This window comes from Podarcis muralis, chromosome 12 (assembly GCF_964188315.1).
Source record: "Podarcis muralis chromosome 12, rPodMur119.hap1.1, whole genome shotgun sequence".
Classification (NCBI taxonomy): domain Eukaryota; kingdom Metazoa; phylum Chordata; class Lepidosauria; order Squamata; family Lacertidae; genus Podarcis; species Podarcis muralis.
The window spans coordinates 46853960-46871105 of NC_135666.1; the positions used below are offsets into that span (position 1 = coordinate 46853960).

General features: G+C 46.5%; 1 protein-coding gene across 2 annotated transcripts in view; it reads left to right on the forward strand.

The window, feature by feature from the left end:
• The first annotated feature begins 5186 nt into the window (after positions 1-5186).
• The window catches only part of LOC114607443 (collagen alpha-4(VI) chain-like), a 96366-nt gene continuing 84406 nt past the window's right edge, over positions 5187-17146 (forward strand). Inside the window, exons 1-4 of one of the 2 annotated variants that reach the window (XM_028750631.2) lie at positions 5187-5328; positions 5847-5927; positions 12719-12804; positions 13872-14480. In XM_028750631.2, coding sequence (XP_028606464.2) covers positions 12732-12804; positions 13872-14480 — 682 coding nt within the window. In that variant the 5' untranslated portion in view covers positions 5187-5328; positions 5847-5927; positions 12719-12731. The remainder of the gene's footprint in view (positions 5329-5846; positions 5928-12718; positions 12805-13871; positions 14481-17146) is intronic. The other variant, XM_077916372.1, reaches the window with a different exon arrangement.

Sequence of the window (17146 nt, forward strand, 5' to 3'; positions counted from 1 at the left end):
CCTGCTAATGTCGTCATTTGTTTACAATTTGTTTGTAAATACTCAATAAACCATTTCCATTCCTTAATAAAAAGTTTGTTGTTTGATTTCTTCTTCTTCCGGTAAGTTTCACCATTTATGCATCGTCCATTAATTTCTGTAGCCATTCTTCTTTCATTGAAACTCCTTCTTTCCATTTTTTGGGCAAATGTCATTCTCGCGGCAGTGGCTGCATACATCAAAACTCTGATCCCATAATTCCCCAAAGAAAAGCTTTTGGGTTTTGTTTTGTTTTTACAAAGGTTATCTTAAATATCTTCTTCAATTCATTATATATCATTTCCCAGTAAGCTTTAACCTTATTACAAGAGAAAAGTACCTTCTTTCCCTCTGCATTTCCAACACATATTCGATTTTGATTCATACATTTTTGCCAATCTGCTTGGTGTCAGATACCATCTGTATAACATTTTCATATAATTCTCTCTTAAGCCATAACATGCTGTAAATTTTATATGCATGTTCCACAGTCTTTCTGGAGGGAGATAATTTTTATTAGGATTAATTAGCAATAGGAGTTGGCAGGATGGTGCTTCTTAAACAACAAGAACAACAACAACAATGATTATACCCTGCCCATTTGGTTGGGTTTCTCCTATGAAAACTAATAAAATACTACCTTTTAAAAAGAGGATTGAACATATTTTCCTGATCTTCCCTGTACAGTGGTACCTCGGGTTAAGTACTTACCGTATTTTTCGCTCCATAGGACGCACCTTTTCCCTCTTGAAAACTAAGGGGGAAAGTCTGTGCGTCCTATTGGAGCAAATGCAGGGGGGAGCCAGGCAGGAAAAGCCCCCAAGAGCCGCACACAAGCTTCGCGCAGCTCATGCGGGCTTTTCCCCAGGAGGGAGAAGGGACTGACGCGGCCAGTCAGTCCCTTCTCCCTCCTCGTAGAAAAGCCTTGCGGAACCTCTCCAGCCGGGGGAGGCTGCGCAAGGCTAAAGAAGCCAAGGCAGCGAGCGCGATCCATCCCACTCGCTGCCTTGGCTTCCTCTTTAGCCTTGCCTTTCCTGATTTCCCCCTCTAAAAACTAGGTGCATCTTGTGGTCCGGTGCATCTTATAGAGCAAAAAATACGGTAATTCGTTCCGGAGGTCTGTACTTAACCTGAAACTGTTCTTAACCTGAAGCACCACTTTAGCTGATGGGGCCTCCTGCTGCTGCTGCGCCGCCGGAGCCCAATTTCTGTTCTCATCCTGAAGCACTAAAGTTCTTAACCTGAAGCACTATTTCTGGGTTAGTGGAGTCTGTAACCTGAAGCGTATGTAACCTGAAGCGTATGTAACCCGAGGTATTGCTAAATACTTCATCTAAATAACATACAGGCTCTAAGAGGAAACCTTTAACACAGTGTTAGGCAATACTTGCATCCCTTATTTTTCTGCTAAAGTGATGCAATCATGTTTCAGATGGACTTTCCAGTATGAACTCCCCCATCATTGCTGTCGATGTGATGTTCTGGGAGGAATGAGGTGGTGGCAAGGCTGGTGTGGTGCAAACACAAGTCCCAGATCAGTTCTGCTGGTATGTCTGCACCATGCTGGCCTCGCCTCTCCCAGTATGCCACAGTCACGGCAGTGGAATGAGGTTAAACAGGCAGCACTGCTATGGACCACCAACCACTACTGGTACAGGGAGAAAGCATTCCCCCACATCTAACTACAGTGGTACCTCGGGTTACATACGCTTCAGGTTACATACGCTTCAGGTCAGAGACTCCGCTAACCCAGAAATAGTGCTTCAGGTTAAGAACTTTGCTTCAGGATGAGAACAGAAATCGTGCTCCTGCGGCGCGTTGGCAGTGGGAGGCCCCATTAGCTAAAGTGGTGCTTCAGGTTAAGAACAGTTTCAGGTTAAGTACAGACCTCTGGAACGAATTAAGTACTTAACCCAAGGTACCACTGTATTCTGTGTTTGGGACCTGGATCAACACCCATGTTGTTTTTTAAACACTTAAAATACACACAAACACAATTGAATGTTTCATCTAGACTGACAGTGGAGAACCGCAAGACAGTTTTGGGGAAGCCACACCCGCCTGTCAATCACCTGACATCACATGGCATCAGGCATGGGATAGGGAAAGCTATGCTGCAAAGGAACAATCAGGGCAGCGTAGCTGTCCCTGTCCCATCCCAGAAGAAGAAGAAGAAGAAGAAGAAGAAGAAGAAGAAGAAGAAGAGGAGGAGGAGGAGGAGGAGTTTGGATTTGATATCCCGCTTTATCACTACCCAAAAGAGTCTCAAAGCGGCTGACATTCTCTTTTCCCTTCCTCCCCCACAACAAACACTCTGTGAGGTGAGTGGGGCTGAGAGACTTCAAAGAAGTGTGACTAGCCCAAGGTCACCCAGCAGCTGCATGTGGAGGAGCGGAGATGCGAACCCAGTTCCCCAGATTACGAGACTACCGCTCTTAACCACTACACCACACTGGCTCTGATGGAAAGAAGACAAAGTCCTGACCAGAGAAGAATGGCAGATTAAATTGATGGATTAAGCCAAAATGGCAAAAATGACCGGAAGAAAATCAGAAATCAGGAATACCAAAATGTTAATAAGGAAAGGGGAAAATTTTATAATTTATCTTAAAAACCATTGTAAACAGCTAAAATCATTAGTGGGATTGGAATAACACTTGTAGTTTAATGTTGAATTTGGGATATAATGGAGATGTAAAAGATCTGGATTATTATAAAAGAGGCAGGAGGAAATGGTTAACAATAGGACCCGCAAAGGGGAAGAGGGAAGTTCAGGAGATTCTACGGAATCTTGTTTTTATGTTGGTTGTTGGATAATTGATTGTAAAACTTTAAACTTTAAAACTTTAAACTTTAAAACTTTAAACTGAAAAACTAAATCAAATTTTAAGAAAACCAAACTAAGGAACAATCAAGAGCAATTGTGGTCAAACCAAACTAAGGAACAATCAAGAGCAATTGTGGTTCAATTCCAGTTCAACTGGAATCTGGCCTTAGAGCTAAAATAGGTTCTCTGATCTAGACCCTTAGATAGCAAATGGTCACCCAGGGACTCAGTTTAGGAAATTTCTCTGGCTACCTAGTATACATCCAAGGGATCTCTTTTTATTTCATCCAGACTGCATTCTCCTTTTCTCTCTTGAAGGACCAGAGCAGTAGAATAGTAGTGTACAGTGGTACCTCAGGTTAAGTACTTAATTCGTTCTGGAGGTCCGTTCTTAAGCTGAAACTGTTCTTAACCTGAAGCACCACTTTAGCTAATGGGGCCTCCTGCTGCTGCCGCGCCGCCAGAGCACGATTTCTGTTCTCATCCTGAAGCAAAGTTCTTAACCTGAAGCACTGTTTCTGGGTTAGCGGAGTCTGTAACCTGAAGCGTATGTAACCTGAAGCGTATGTAACCCGAGGTACCACTGTAACCAGAAAGTCCATGTCCTTTTTCACTTTTCCTGCTTGGTTATGACGGTTACAAGTTGCCTCCTCATCCCATGTTCTTCCTTTGATCTTAAATTCTTCAGTGAGCTTTAATAAATGGCTGGTGCCTTCCGCCAAGTTTCCCCTTCTTGAGGCACACAAGGAAAGCTTTAAAGAAAATACAAGTCAATTAACACATCAAACGGTGTAATGGCAATTTGTTATGAACAACCGCTTTGATCTTCTTTGTTTACTATGTTGCTTCCAGATTTCGAAGTATGCTCCGTATAAGTTCGCTAAATCCACAAATCATGCCCCCTTCCCAGCCTTTGTTGTTGTTGATCTTAACTAGATAACGCATTTACTTGGAAAGTTCTGAAACATAGAAAGGCAGCTGAAAGCAACTTCTAAAGGGAGTCTTGTGGCACTTGGAAGACATTGGCCAGATACGCCCGGGTCCTGGTGGTCCCAAAGAGCTAGAAATCCACACCTGTCTTTTACTTCAGAGGAGCTATGGCGAGTCCCTTGTTAAGTATAGTAATTTAATTCACTGAAATTGTAAATGCTTCTATGCATTACTATGTGGGATGGCCTGGGATTCGGACTCAGAGGCTGAACCTGAGGAATCCCAGCCTGCACAGAAGTCCCCGCCTCCAGAACCAGCTGAGCCGGGGCTGGGGCTTGAGCCTGAAGGGTCCTCACCTGTGCTGGATCCTCAGTTGCAGGCACCAGCTGAGTCTGCTCTGGTTCCTGAAGGGATGGAGGACCCATTGCCTGCAGCTGCCCCACTCTCAGCCCCATCAGGGGAAGAGGAGGTTGCCTCTGGGTCTGGTAACCCTCCAGCCTCTCCTGAGCTGCAGAGGCTCAGGGCAGAGAGGCAGAGGGAACTAAATTCCCACAGGAGTGCTCGCCTCCAGGCCTAGAGAGGCGAGTCACCTGTGGACCGGAAGCTGAGAAGCTTCCTGCAGCCAATCGGAAGCTGCGGAAGCAGCGTCAGATGTTCGGGTTCCAAAGAACGTTTGCAAACCGCAACATTCACTTCTGGGTTTTGGGCGTTTGGGAACCAAAACATTCAAGTTGCAAGGTGTTCGAGATCCAAGGTACAACTGTATAGTTTTAAGGTAAAGGTAAAGGTACCCCTGCCCATATGGGCCAGTCTTGACAGACTCTAGGGTTGTGCGCTCATCTCACTCTATAGGCCAGGAGCCAACGCTGTCCGCAGACACTTCCGGGTCACGTGGCCAGCGTGACGAAGCTGCATCTGGCGAGCCAGCGCAGCACACGGAACGCCGTTTACCTTCCCGCTGGTAAGCGGTCCCTATTTATCTACTTGCACCCGGGGGTGCTTTGAACTGCTAGGTTGGCAGGCGCTGGGACCGAACGACGGGAGCTCACCCCGCCGCGGGGATTCGAACCGCCGACCATATGATTGGCAAGTCCTAGGCGCTGAGGTTTTAACCACAGCGCCACCCGCGTCCTGCCATAGTTTTACAGATGGGGAATTGAGGCAGAGAAGTGCCTGTGGTCATTGAAGGGGTCAATCGGGGTCTCATGTTGGATTTGAAGACCGGCAAGTGAATATCTTGAATTCATAGACTCGAATATATACTTTAGGGCCTCCATTACTGGCAACATTTTAAAAATTATGATGAATCCTGCATACATGTCAGATAAAACTTTTCCTTCTGGGGCAATCCAGAGTTTACGCAAGAGACGGAGAGTTCTGTCTCAGAGGGATTGTCTTGGGAGGCGGGCTCCCAGTCTGTTTCCAAAAGCACAACTGGCTGCTCACAGCTGGAATCTTTGATGCTTTTGGACAGGCCAGAGAGAGAGGAGAGATGATCGATCATATGGACCACTAGACATAGACACTGCACAGATGGACCTCTAAGAAGCCAGGTGAGTGCAATATTTAAGATCTCCTTCTCCATTAATTTGCAATCGTTATGCGTGAGCTTCTGTTAGGAAAATATAAACTTTACACTCATATCAGATCCCAAAAGAAATGGGTGTCTTTCTTCACAGAAAGAAGAAAATGATTTTTATGGCTTCACAGAGACATTTTAATGTTGTTTTCCCCAAAAATGTACTAATAAAATTTTTGAAAGCACTTCCCATACATCACTGATAAGGAAGACATTGGCTAGTGCAAGATGTCCCGTCTTATCTCACAGAAAGTTTAGATTTGAGATGCATTGCAAGTTAAATGTCTAGATCCAAATGATTTATTCTATAGCAGTCTGAAGAGGTGAGCGGTGGCTCAAAGGGACAGGGCAGACGTTGTTCCCAAATGCTGCTGCTGTTGCTTTGAGAAGATATATAAGGTTTAGGAATCCACTTTTTATATACTTTAGAGAGAGGCAAAACGCTGGACATTTGAACCAAAGCTCTGCACGAAATTCTTTTTTGCATTTCAGGGCTTTTAGCCTTTGCAGACGACTCTGTGAGGAAGGACGTTCGGGAAAAGCAAGCGTATACAAGAAGGAAGGTTTCTCCAAGTAAGAGGAATAATTTATTCAAATGGGATGCAATCGTACTTCAGCTTGCCACAAACAAGATGATGCATATTTTCAGTAAATGAGATAAGTAATAGAATGTTTGCAGGAAGCTGTAAAAGGCAACACAAGATACTGGTGGTCTGTCTGGTGTTGGGATCCAAGTTCCATCCTAATACAAAACCTTAGCGATTGTTCTGTGTGGAGAGCCAGTGTGGTGTAGTGGTTAAGAGCGGTGAACTCGTAATCTGGGGAACCGGGTTTGGGTCTCCGCTCCTCCACATGCAGCTGCTGGGTGACCTTGGGCCAGTCACACTTCTCTGAAGTCTCTCAGCCCCACTCACCTCACAGAGTGTTTGTTGTGGGGGAGGAAGGGAAAGGAGATTGTTAGCAGCTTTGAGACTCCTTAAAGGGAGTGAAAGGCGGGATATCAAATCCAAACTCTTCTTCTTCTTCTTCTTCTTCAAGTGTAAATTCTTATCCAGTTAGGAAAAAGATGAGGGAATTCATATTGGCAAATCCAAGAATACATCAGAAAAAATATGGCTGTATGTTCAGTCTTTAGCAATAGTGGGAAGGTCAGGAAAAGTTTTTCAACCCACCTTTTTAAAATGTAGAATTTTATTAGTTTTCATAGTTTCAAACAGGCAAGAACATCCACAAGTACATGTGTCTTTTTACATCCCGAAAGCTGTTGTAAAAAGAAGGTGGCCTGAGGTTGATTTATTGATTAGTTTTGGTTATAGGATCTTCTGCCTGCCCTTGACCTGGTCCCAGGGCAAGTTTTTGTGTTTTTACCCCCTCTGTCAATCTTAAAACCTGAGAGGGTCCAGGGAAGGAAGCAGTTTTTCAGATATTTGGGCCTAAGTCACTTAGGGCTAGAACATTTATAAAGGTAAAAGGTAAAGGTACCCCTGCCCGTACGGGCCAGTCTTGACAGACTCTAGGGTTGTGCGCCCATCTCACTCAAGAGGCCGGGGGCCAGCGCTGTCCGCAGACACTTCCGGGTCACGTGGCCAGCGTGACAAAGCTGCATCTGGCTAGCCAGAGCCGCACACGGAAACGCCGTTTACCTTCCCGCCAGTAAGCGGTCCCTATTTATCTACTTGCACCCGGGGGTGCTTTCGAACTGCTAGGTTGGCAGGCGCTGGGACCGAGCAACGGGAGCGCACCCCGCCGCGGGGATTTGAACCGCCGACCTTTCGATTGGCAAGCCCTAGGCGCTGAGGCTTTTACCCACATGAGCATCTTAAAGGAAGCCCAGAAGTGAATGGACAATCACATACCCTCCAACATTTCTCTGATGAAGATAGGGACGTCCTATTCAAAAATGATGATGAGGAGGATTATTATTTTGCTGTTTTTAGCCCATCCATCTGACTGAGTTGCCCCAGCCACTCTTTGCAGCTTCCAACAGATATAACAACAAAATAAAACATTAAACATTTGAAAACTTCCCTATATAGGGCTGCCTTCAGATGGCTTCTAAAGGTTGTATAGTTACTTATCTTCTTGGCTCGGGGGTCACATAACTCCATACCTCCAACATTTCTCCAATGAAAACAAGGATGTCCTAAGGAAAAGTGGGACATTCTGGGATCAAATCAGAAACTGGGACGGCTTCTGTAAATCCTGTAAATAATAACCTTGCTGTCATCCTTATGAAAAAGATATTTTTAAAAATGTGATAGAGGTAGAAGAGTATCAAAAGAGTATTCATTGATGTGGATGAAATATTATTAATATTTAGCAAGTTTCAAGAATATGTGGGTGGGAGGCAGTACCCAGCACTTTTTGGGAGAGAAAAATCTAAATTTTCTCTCATATTCACAAACAGCAAAGTTCTAAGGATTATATGCATTGAAAAGGGGTTGGATAACAACTATATCCTGCAATGGAGAAAGGAATTATACCATATTTTTTGCTCTATAAGACTCACTTTTTCCCTTCTAAAAAGTAAGGGGAAATGTGTGTGCGTCTTATGGAGCGAATGCAGGCTGCCAGAAACCAGAACAGCAAGAGGGATTGCTGCTTTCACTGCACAGCGATCCCTCTTGCTTTTCTGGCTTCTGAGATTCAGAATATTTTTTTTCTTGTTTTCCTCCTCCAAAAACTAGGTGCGTCTTGTGGTCTGGTGCATCTTATAGAGCGAAAAATAAGGTACTTTCTTCCCTTTGTTTTCATGACTAATGAACACTTTTCCTACTTTTCTGTTTAACGTAACCTGTTTTTTCAGACCAAGATGTGCGTTGACCTATATTTAACACAAGATCCACTTGTGTGGTCCTGAACTTTTTCTCCACGTTAATAGAATTACTAACCCAGGTTATTTACCCACACGCTGCAACATTTCTCTCCGGATGTTTATTCATTGAGGATGTTGCTTGGAAAGCTATCCAAAAACAGGATGCTTATCAGATGTAATCGATTGCTGTAGATTGTCTTATTGGAAATAAGCCACAGGAAAGAAATGGTTTGCTTAAAAAGGACGACACTTTTTGCTATGTTGAGACCACACTGCCTCCAAACCAAGATACAAACAGTTTCAGCGCTTGCACAATCCCTTCTTCTGTGTTGCGTAAAAACGTGGTGGTCATACTAGGTTATTAAAGCCATTGAACTGGTACCTTTTACCATGCCAGAATTATGGCACACTTTTTACATCTACTGTGGTGTTAGCTTGATGTTTGCTTTACTCTGCTTCGTAAACAGCTTGTTGCAGTATTAGGACTCTGGGAAATTGCTATAACTAGTAGAGATCAGGGCTGGGCAATGCCTGCTTTTCAACATTGTGATGTATCACCAGCCAAATATCGTGATATAGTGATATATCTTTTGTGTGTGTATATATAATTTTTGTGTGTGTGTATATATAATAGGGACGCGGGTGGCACTGTGGGTAAAAGCCTCAGCGCCTAGGGCTTGCCGATCGAAAGGTCGGCGGTTCGAATCCCCGCGGCGGGGTGCGCTCCCTTTGCTCGGTCCCAGCGCCTGCCAACCTAGCAGTTCGAAAGCACTCCCGGGTGCAAGTAGATAAATAGGGACCGCTTACTAGCGGGAAGGTAAACGGCGTTCCGTGTGCGGCTCTGGCTCGCCAGAGCAGCGATGTCACGCTGGCCACGTGACCCGGAAGTGTCTCCGGACAGCGCTGGCCCCCGGCCTCTTGAGTGAGATGGGTGCACAACCCTAGAGTCTGTCAAGACTGGCCCGTACGGGCAGGGGTACCTTTACCTTTACCTTATATAATTTTTATTAAATTTTCTGTTTTACAATTTAAAATACTCATTGTTACATCTTTAAGATATCAGTGACCTCTCTTTTTCTCTTTCCATGGTTCATTTAACATATCATAAATCCCTGCATATTTTACAAAAACCATACCATTCAGTGGGATGCAGGTGGCGCTGTGGGTTAAACCACAGAGCCTAGGACTTGCCAATCAGAAGGCCTGTGGTTCAAATCCCCATGACAGAGTGAGCTCCCGTTGCTCAGTCCCTGCTCCTGCCAACCTAGCAGTTCAAAAGCATGTCAAAGTGCAAGTAGATAAATAGGTACCACTCCGGTGGAAAGGTAAACGGCGTTTCCGTGCGCTGCTCTGGTTTGCCAGAAGCGGCTTAGTCATGCTGGCCACATGACCCGGAAGCTGTACGCCGGCTCCCTTGGCCAATAAAGCGAGATGAGTGCCACAATCCCAGAATCGGCCACAACTGGACCTAATGATCAGGGGTACCTTTACCTTTACCTTTTTATCCTTCAGCAAGCTTTTTTAGGCTGGGACTCATGTGAGAAAGCCGCAAAGGACCCAGACTGCGAAGTGGGGAAGAATCCAAAGCATTTGGGATGACTTTGTAACATTCATGATGATGATTAGTTTGGATAGATTTCCTACATCCCACTTGTATCTGTTGCCCTTGAGGTTGATGTTCCTGTGCAACCATAATTAACTAGATTTAGCTGGCATGGGTTATCTGTGCACATCTTTCATGCTGTTTGCGACTGGTTTTTTCCAACCACTCCTCTGCATTTAATGAAACAAAAATGTGTCTCAAGTCTTTAGATGGGGCATTTAGACTTGTCTAGTTTCAAAGAAGGGTTTTTGTGCAGGAGTATCGGTCAAAGGCTAAAATGTTCTCGGGGCTGTGCTTTGACTAGTGCAGTGTTTCCCAACCGGTGTTCCGCGGCACACTAGTGTGCCGCGAGATGTTGCCTGGTGTGCCGCGAGCGAGTCCAAAAAAGGTTGGGAAACACTGGTTTCTCTTTCAAAAAGGAAACGTGGGTTAAAGCGGCGACGCCGCCTCCCACTCACTTTCCTGCTCTGGCTTCCCTAACAGTTTTCCGAGTTGCGTCACTGGATCCAGCCCCCTTTTCCACATGTGACACGGGGCTGGAGGGAGGGAAAGAGGGCTTTACGTCGCGCACAAAGGCAGCCTCCTAGAAGCGCTCTGGGCCGGCGCCGTTTCGCCGAAGGCGCCGGAGGACCCCCACCCTCAGCTCCTTCAGAAAGGAAGCCCCGCCCCTCGGCTCCCTACGCCGCCAGGCAGCTCAGCTGACTGATGAGGACGATCTGCGGCGGCGGCCGCCGCACAACCACCGCAGTTGCTGGCAGCGTCCGCAGCGCAATAAGTAACAGCGCCTGGTGCTGCCAACTCTTTCTCTCTCTCTCCCGCCCCGCCCCCAAGCTCTCGCGCGCCCCGCGTCAACATCGCCGCGCGCAGCTTCCCGAGCTCGAGGCCAGCCGCTGCACGCACGCGCCGGCTCGTCATCGGCTCCGGTTGTTGCCTTTCTCCGCCGAGGTCGGTGGACCCCGAGCCTAGGCTTCCTTCCCGCACCCCGCTTTCCGAAGACCGCACACCAGTTGGGCCAGTACATATTCCCCTCCCGTGACTGGAGCGGAATAGCCCTTTCTCTTCTTCCCCAACCCTTGTCGTTGGAGGAGTCCCTCAGTCCCTCGCTTTGCTGCCTCCTCCCCCACCACCCCCAAAGCTTGGAGGTTCCCCGGCAAGGGGGAGGGAAAAAAATTGAAAGTTACACTTTTGTGCGTCCCTCCCGGCGTGACGCTGCGCGCTGATGTCACGGGGCTGTAATGGTGGTGTGCCTCGAGATTTTTTTCATCAAACAAGTGTGCCTTTGCCCAAAAAAGGTTGGGAAACACTGGACTAGTGGCACAACAAGACCCTAATTTTTTGGAACCAGATTCTCAGTCTGGTGGAAAAAATGCAGTGCCCTTTCAAATAGTTTCAGAAGGTCAACCTGGAGGAGCTTCTGAAATTCATAAACCCAGCTTGCTTGCACAAACTTTCCAGGGTCCTATGCAGCTGCTGGAGTGCATATCATAATAATAAACAGTTTGTCTTTTGGAGGTAGATCCTAATCATCTGGCATCCCATAAGCAATGTTAGCTTTGTCTGCAGGGCTTTATTTGTCATCATTAATTCAGAGGTGGCTGTTTCATCCCCCTCCCCCTTTAATTGTTGTCATAGATATTTGCCAGAAACTTTGGTGTTTCCCAGCTGGCCTGTCACTATCAAAAAAAGACCCAAGACACAACCTCACAGTACAGATCTTTGTAGTGCCTAACCATACTAAGGTTTGAACGTCCAGATATACAACAGGCTAACCGTGGTTAAGGGCAACTTACTGGTTTTTCATTTCCCATGTGTTCAGCGCACTTTCATGGTGCATCAGCCTCTTCGGGTGGAGCCGTGGTTCTTATTTTGGCTTATTAATTCAGATATAACAGCAAACCATGGTTTAGGGCAACTTGTTTTCATTTCCCATCTATTCAGCGCACTTTCATGGTGCAGCAGCCTCTTCAGGTGGAGCCATGGTTCTTATTTTGGCTTATTAATTCAGCTATAACAGCAAACCATGGTTAGCATAAACTGTAGCTTGGAAGCCAGCTTGAAACTACGGTTGATATCCTTGTCACACTCCAGGGTTTTGCAACACAGGCGCAGATACGATGCCAAACCACAGTTTGGCATGATATCTGAATTCAGCCTGTGAAGAGGATTATTCCTCAATCCATTTTTTTTATTGCGTGTACGTAGAGCCACACAAGGCTGATTAACAGCTGCCTGTCCATTACTCAATAGATGCAATGATGAATAATACACAGAGGTCACAGGTAAAACACCACACAGCACAATACTATTGTCAATTCACTCTTGTAAAAGCCAGGGATTTACAGACACATCTCCATCCTCCATTCAGGCAACCAAGAGGCCTTGTTCAAGGACACCTTCCAACCAGACCAAGCACTTGAGGAGGGAGCAGGACCAGTAATACACATAGCCTGGGAAGATCCTCCAGGGCCAGATGGAGAAACCTGGAGCATTCATTCCCTGGTCCTCGAGGTCCCTCACCTCTGATTTCTACACTGACTGGCAGAGGGGCTCTCCAGGGTTTCAAGCAGAGCTCATTCCCAGCCCTGCAAGGAACTGAACCTGAGACCAGGGCTCTACCTACAGAACTCTTGTTACGTCCTCAAGTGATGCATGTGTACACTGATCCTGAAACTTGGATATGGGAGAAATTATGGATTCACATAGCAGGGGACATAGTTACAGTCACCAGCAACCCGTAACAAATCACAGTTCCCAGGACTCTTTGGTGGAAGCCATGTGCTCTGAATGTGCTTTAAAGACTTCGTGTGCATATTTCAAAAAGTGAAAATCCGGCTATGTCCAGGACGTATAGCATATCTTTGTGTATACAATTGGATTTTTCAATATGAATGAAAGGTTGTTGTTGTTGTTACTATTAATTATTATTATTATTATTATTTTCTTCAGGGGTGCCCCCAGGATGGACAACTGGAACCAAAGGTTTATTCTTGTGTTTTTGACCATGTTGTGCTCAACCGATGCCCAAACTACTGGTAATGTAATATCCGTGCTTCTTTAGCAATATCCATGTGCAGATAACAAAAGACACACAGGGGGGAAGAATTAAAATGTGACACCAGAGGGCAGAGCAGAGCAACCAGCGACCAGCAGCACAGAAAGAAACAGCGGTTTAGAAAATGATGTGGCAGGGTATTACATTTGACACACACAAAAAAGGGGGGGGGGTAAAAAACCTGTTTTAATTGACAAGTATGCCCTGTGACGTTTTAGAACGACATATCTAATGTCAGGAGTCCAGACTGCTGTCTTGATAACACAGCACACAAGTCGTAATTAGCTTGAAGATTTATTGCAATACAAACAACTACCCTCAGACGTCTAACCGAGCGTCCGTGCCTTACAAGTCAGTTGACCCTTCTGAGGAGTGCTTCCTGCTTCTGCAGAATATCCTGAACCTATGACCCTTACATTTCTGGGTTTGTTTCCTGTCTAATACCTTCCCCATACGTCTACTCTTTGGGCTCAGGGGATTAATTGCCTCCTTTTCCGGTGAGGAAATGCTACCCCTTCTGCTTTCCGAAGCTGCCTGTGCTTCTTGAGCGAGCTGACTTCTCTCCCTCCCACTCTCTGCTAACACCTTATCTACATTCCATTCCGTGTCAGGGGGAGGGGGACTGCTCCCAGCTGTCTGACTGCTTCCTAACTCATGCTGTGTGTCAGGAATGAGCCAGCTCCTAGCGAAGGTTTGCAGCCTACTGCAGAAAGCAGCCAGGAACATAGAGGCTTAGATGTTAGTCAGGCAGGGGAGAGCCAGCAGCTGCAGACTTTGGCTCTTCCTGACTTTGACGGGCAGGCTGACAAGGCAGTAGCTGAGAGCAGGCTAGAACACAGTCAAAGCTCACCAAAAGCACAAATTGGCGCAAATAGATTCAGAGACTGCCACTCATAATCTCTCAGAAGAAGTTGGAGCTGATCCACTAAGTCCGAAGAGTTGGCAAATGGGAGGGTTACATGAAGAAATGTTTTCTTTAGCCTGTCCTGAATCTAACAAATGCCTTTTGGGGTAAGAACAAAAGAAAGTTACCCTGTCTTTCTTCAGTCTGCAGAGAAACTGCCATTGCAGACCTCGTGTTCCTAGTGGACGGATCCTGGAGCATCGGAACAAAGAACTTCAAAAGCATGCAAGACTTTCTGTACACCATGGTTGACGGCTTGGACATTGGACCAGATAAAATCCAGGTCGGGCTGATTCAGTACAGCGACCTGCCTCACAACGAGTTCTTCCTGAACACTTTCCACCGCAAAGAGGACATCTTAAACCGGATTCAGAACTTGCACTACAAAGGCGGGGGGACTAAAACTGGGAAGAGTTTGAAGTTTATGCTGGACCATCAGTTCAACGAAGTGGCCGGCAGTCGGCGCCGCGAAGGCGTCCCCCAAGTGGCAGTTGTGATAACAGACGGGGAAGCTCAGGATGATATCCGTGAGCCGTCAAAGCTGGTCAAGAGCGCAGGCATCACCCTCTATGCTTTGGGCATTAAGGATGCTGTTTTGTCGGAGCTTCAGTTAATCGCTAGCGACCCGGACGAGACGCATGTCTACAATGTGGAAGATTTTGCCGGCTTGCAGGGTATCTCCCAAAATCTGCTTCAGGTGATTTGTACTACTGGCGAAGAAGCCTCTCAACACATCACTCAGATTTCTCCAGGTAAATCCAAAAGTGTGTATGTGTGTGTGTGTGTGTGTGTGTGTGTGTGTGTATACAGTGGTCTTTAAAAAATAAATAAATCCTTCCTAGCTATGCTTTTCCCAGTAGTGATGCATGGAAGTGAGAGCTGGACCATAAAGAAGGCTGATCGCCGAATAATTCATGCCTTTGAATTCTGGTGCTGGAGGAGACTCTTGAGAGTCCCATGGACTGCAAGAAGATAAAACCTCTCCATTCTGAAGGAAATCAGCCCTGAGTGCTCACTGGAAGGACAGATCCTGAAGCTGAGGCTCGAATACTGTGGCCACCTCATGAGAAGAGAAGACTCCCTGGAAAAGACCCTGATGTTGGGAAAGATGGAGGGCACAAGGAGAAGGGGACGACAGAGGACGAGATGGTTGGATAGTGCTCTTGAAGCTACCAGCATGAGTTTGACCAAAGTGCACGAGGCAGTGGAAGACAGGAGTGCCTGGCGTGCTCTGGTCCATGGGGTCACGAAGAGTCGGACACGACTAAACGACTAAACAACAGCAACAACAAGATCACAAAATCTTTTTCATTCAGCAGCATGCTACCAGGTGTTAAGGCTTCAGGGAATCCTATCCCTCTCACTGTGGGATGAGTTCTTACCAAGTAGCTTATTCAATATTCACAGAGAGAGACGAAGGAATGCTTTCTTAGATAATGGCATTGCTCCAAGTAAAGTCCCACCCTCTCTGTCTCTTCTATTCTACATCACCCCTGCACTGGCTGATCTGAGCTTCCTGCCTCTGAACTTTCTGTTCTACTGCTTTCAAGGCCTGCCTGGTTCTGGGAGAGGGGAAGGGGTCAGGAATGCTTTCAAGAGACACTGTGTCTGTTAACTGTTTCTCCCCTTGTGCTTCACCCTGCTGCTCTCCCAATATTTTCCAGCTCCTCCCCTCTACAGCCTCTGAACTATGCCCTTCTGCAAGCCACTGTTCTAAATCTATACTGTCTTCCTCTTCTTGGGAAGTTGTAGGAAGATGAGGGGGTTCCCACCATTCCTCCTCAGTCCAGCCCCTGACAGCAGGTGGTGGGTTTACAGAAAGAGGAGGACATGTGTTTTATATGAAGAACCTGATGCACAATAAATTCAACCGGTAAGTGTGATGGCCTGGGATTCAGACTCAGATGCTGAACCTGAGGGATCCCAGCCTGCACAGAATTCCCCGCCTCCAGAACCAGCCGAGCCGGGGCTGGGACATGAGCCTGAAGGGTCCTCAACTGTGCTGGATCCTCAGGTGCAGGCATCAGCTGAGTCTGCTCTGGCTCCTGAGGTGATGGAGGACCCATTGCCTGCAGGTGCTCCACTCTCAGCCCCGTCAGGGGAAGAGGAGGTTGCCTCTGGGTCCAGTAACCCTCCAGCCTCTCCTGAGCTGCAGAGGCTCAGGGCAGAGAGGCGGAGGGAACTAAGTTCCCGCAGGAGGAGTGCTCGCCTCTAGGCCAGGAGAGGTGAGACACCAGAGGATCGGGGCCGCCCTATGCCTCAGGGCAGATAAAAGCCGGCCAGCCCCAGTCCCAAGTTGCAGGAGCAACATTGTTGGTTGCTAGTTCCTGCCTGAACCCTGTCCTGCTTTCCTGCCTGAGCTCCTGGCCCGCCCTGGCTCCCTGCTTGCATGCCTGTTCCTGACTTCACCTGACTCCCTGCCCTGCACCCAGCTTCAGTTACTATGGACTGCCTCCATGTTGCACCTTTGATCATGGACCGGACTTGGACCTCACCTCTTGGGTAACCCACAGGACCAGCACAGTAAGGCTATTTTCTCACATCACGCTGAACTCATTATGACCAACTTCTGAGTGGACATGTACTGCACTTATTGCCAGAGATGTCACTTAAAAAGAAGAATTAGGCAACCAGGAAAACTAAATGAAATCTGTCACTTCTGAACGCTGGTGGCACATTGGGTCAGTGCGTCTGGCTGTTAAGCAGAAGGTTGGTGGTTCGAGCCCACCCAGGGATGTCCATGGGCAGGATTTGTGCCTTGCAAGGGGTTGGACTAGATGACCCTCAAGGTCCCTTCCAACTCTGGAGTCCTATGACTCTATGATTCACAGCACAGAACATGGGAGATAGCTAATTTTCAATATGTGGTACAGTTTCTCCACTTTTAGATGTTTACATTCAAAATGCAAAGAGAAAATATACAGAAAGTTGTAAAGGTTGTGTGTGAAATCAGCCAATATCTCTTTTCTTTAACTGCCCTTTTCTGACTTGTCCTGATGATGGGTGCCAGTAGGATTTTCTGGGCCCAGTACACGGTGCATTGGTTCCCTTCACCTCACTCACAAAAGGGAGTGCAGATGCACATAAAATTTGTATATTTTTGCGTCATTTGCAAATTTGTACCCTCATTTGGAGAGGCCCAAAAATCAGGGGAAACACACATATGAAATAATATATCTGACAAACAGAATGTCAACAGTGAAGCTTTCTCCATATTGTATTTCCATATAACCCCTTTCACCTCCTTTAGAAAGAAAGAAAGAAAGAAAGAAAGAAAGAAAGAAAGAAAGAAAGAAAGAAAGAATTCAGAGTCTGGATGTGGTACAGCGCTAACCTTTGTACTGTTTTCATATTTTGGTGGCCCTGATTCTGAGAAAACATTTTACAATGTTCTAACTTAGAGAAAATCCTCAAGAGA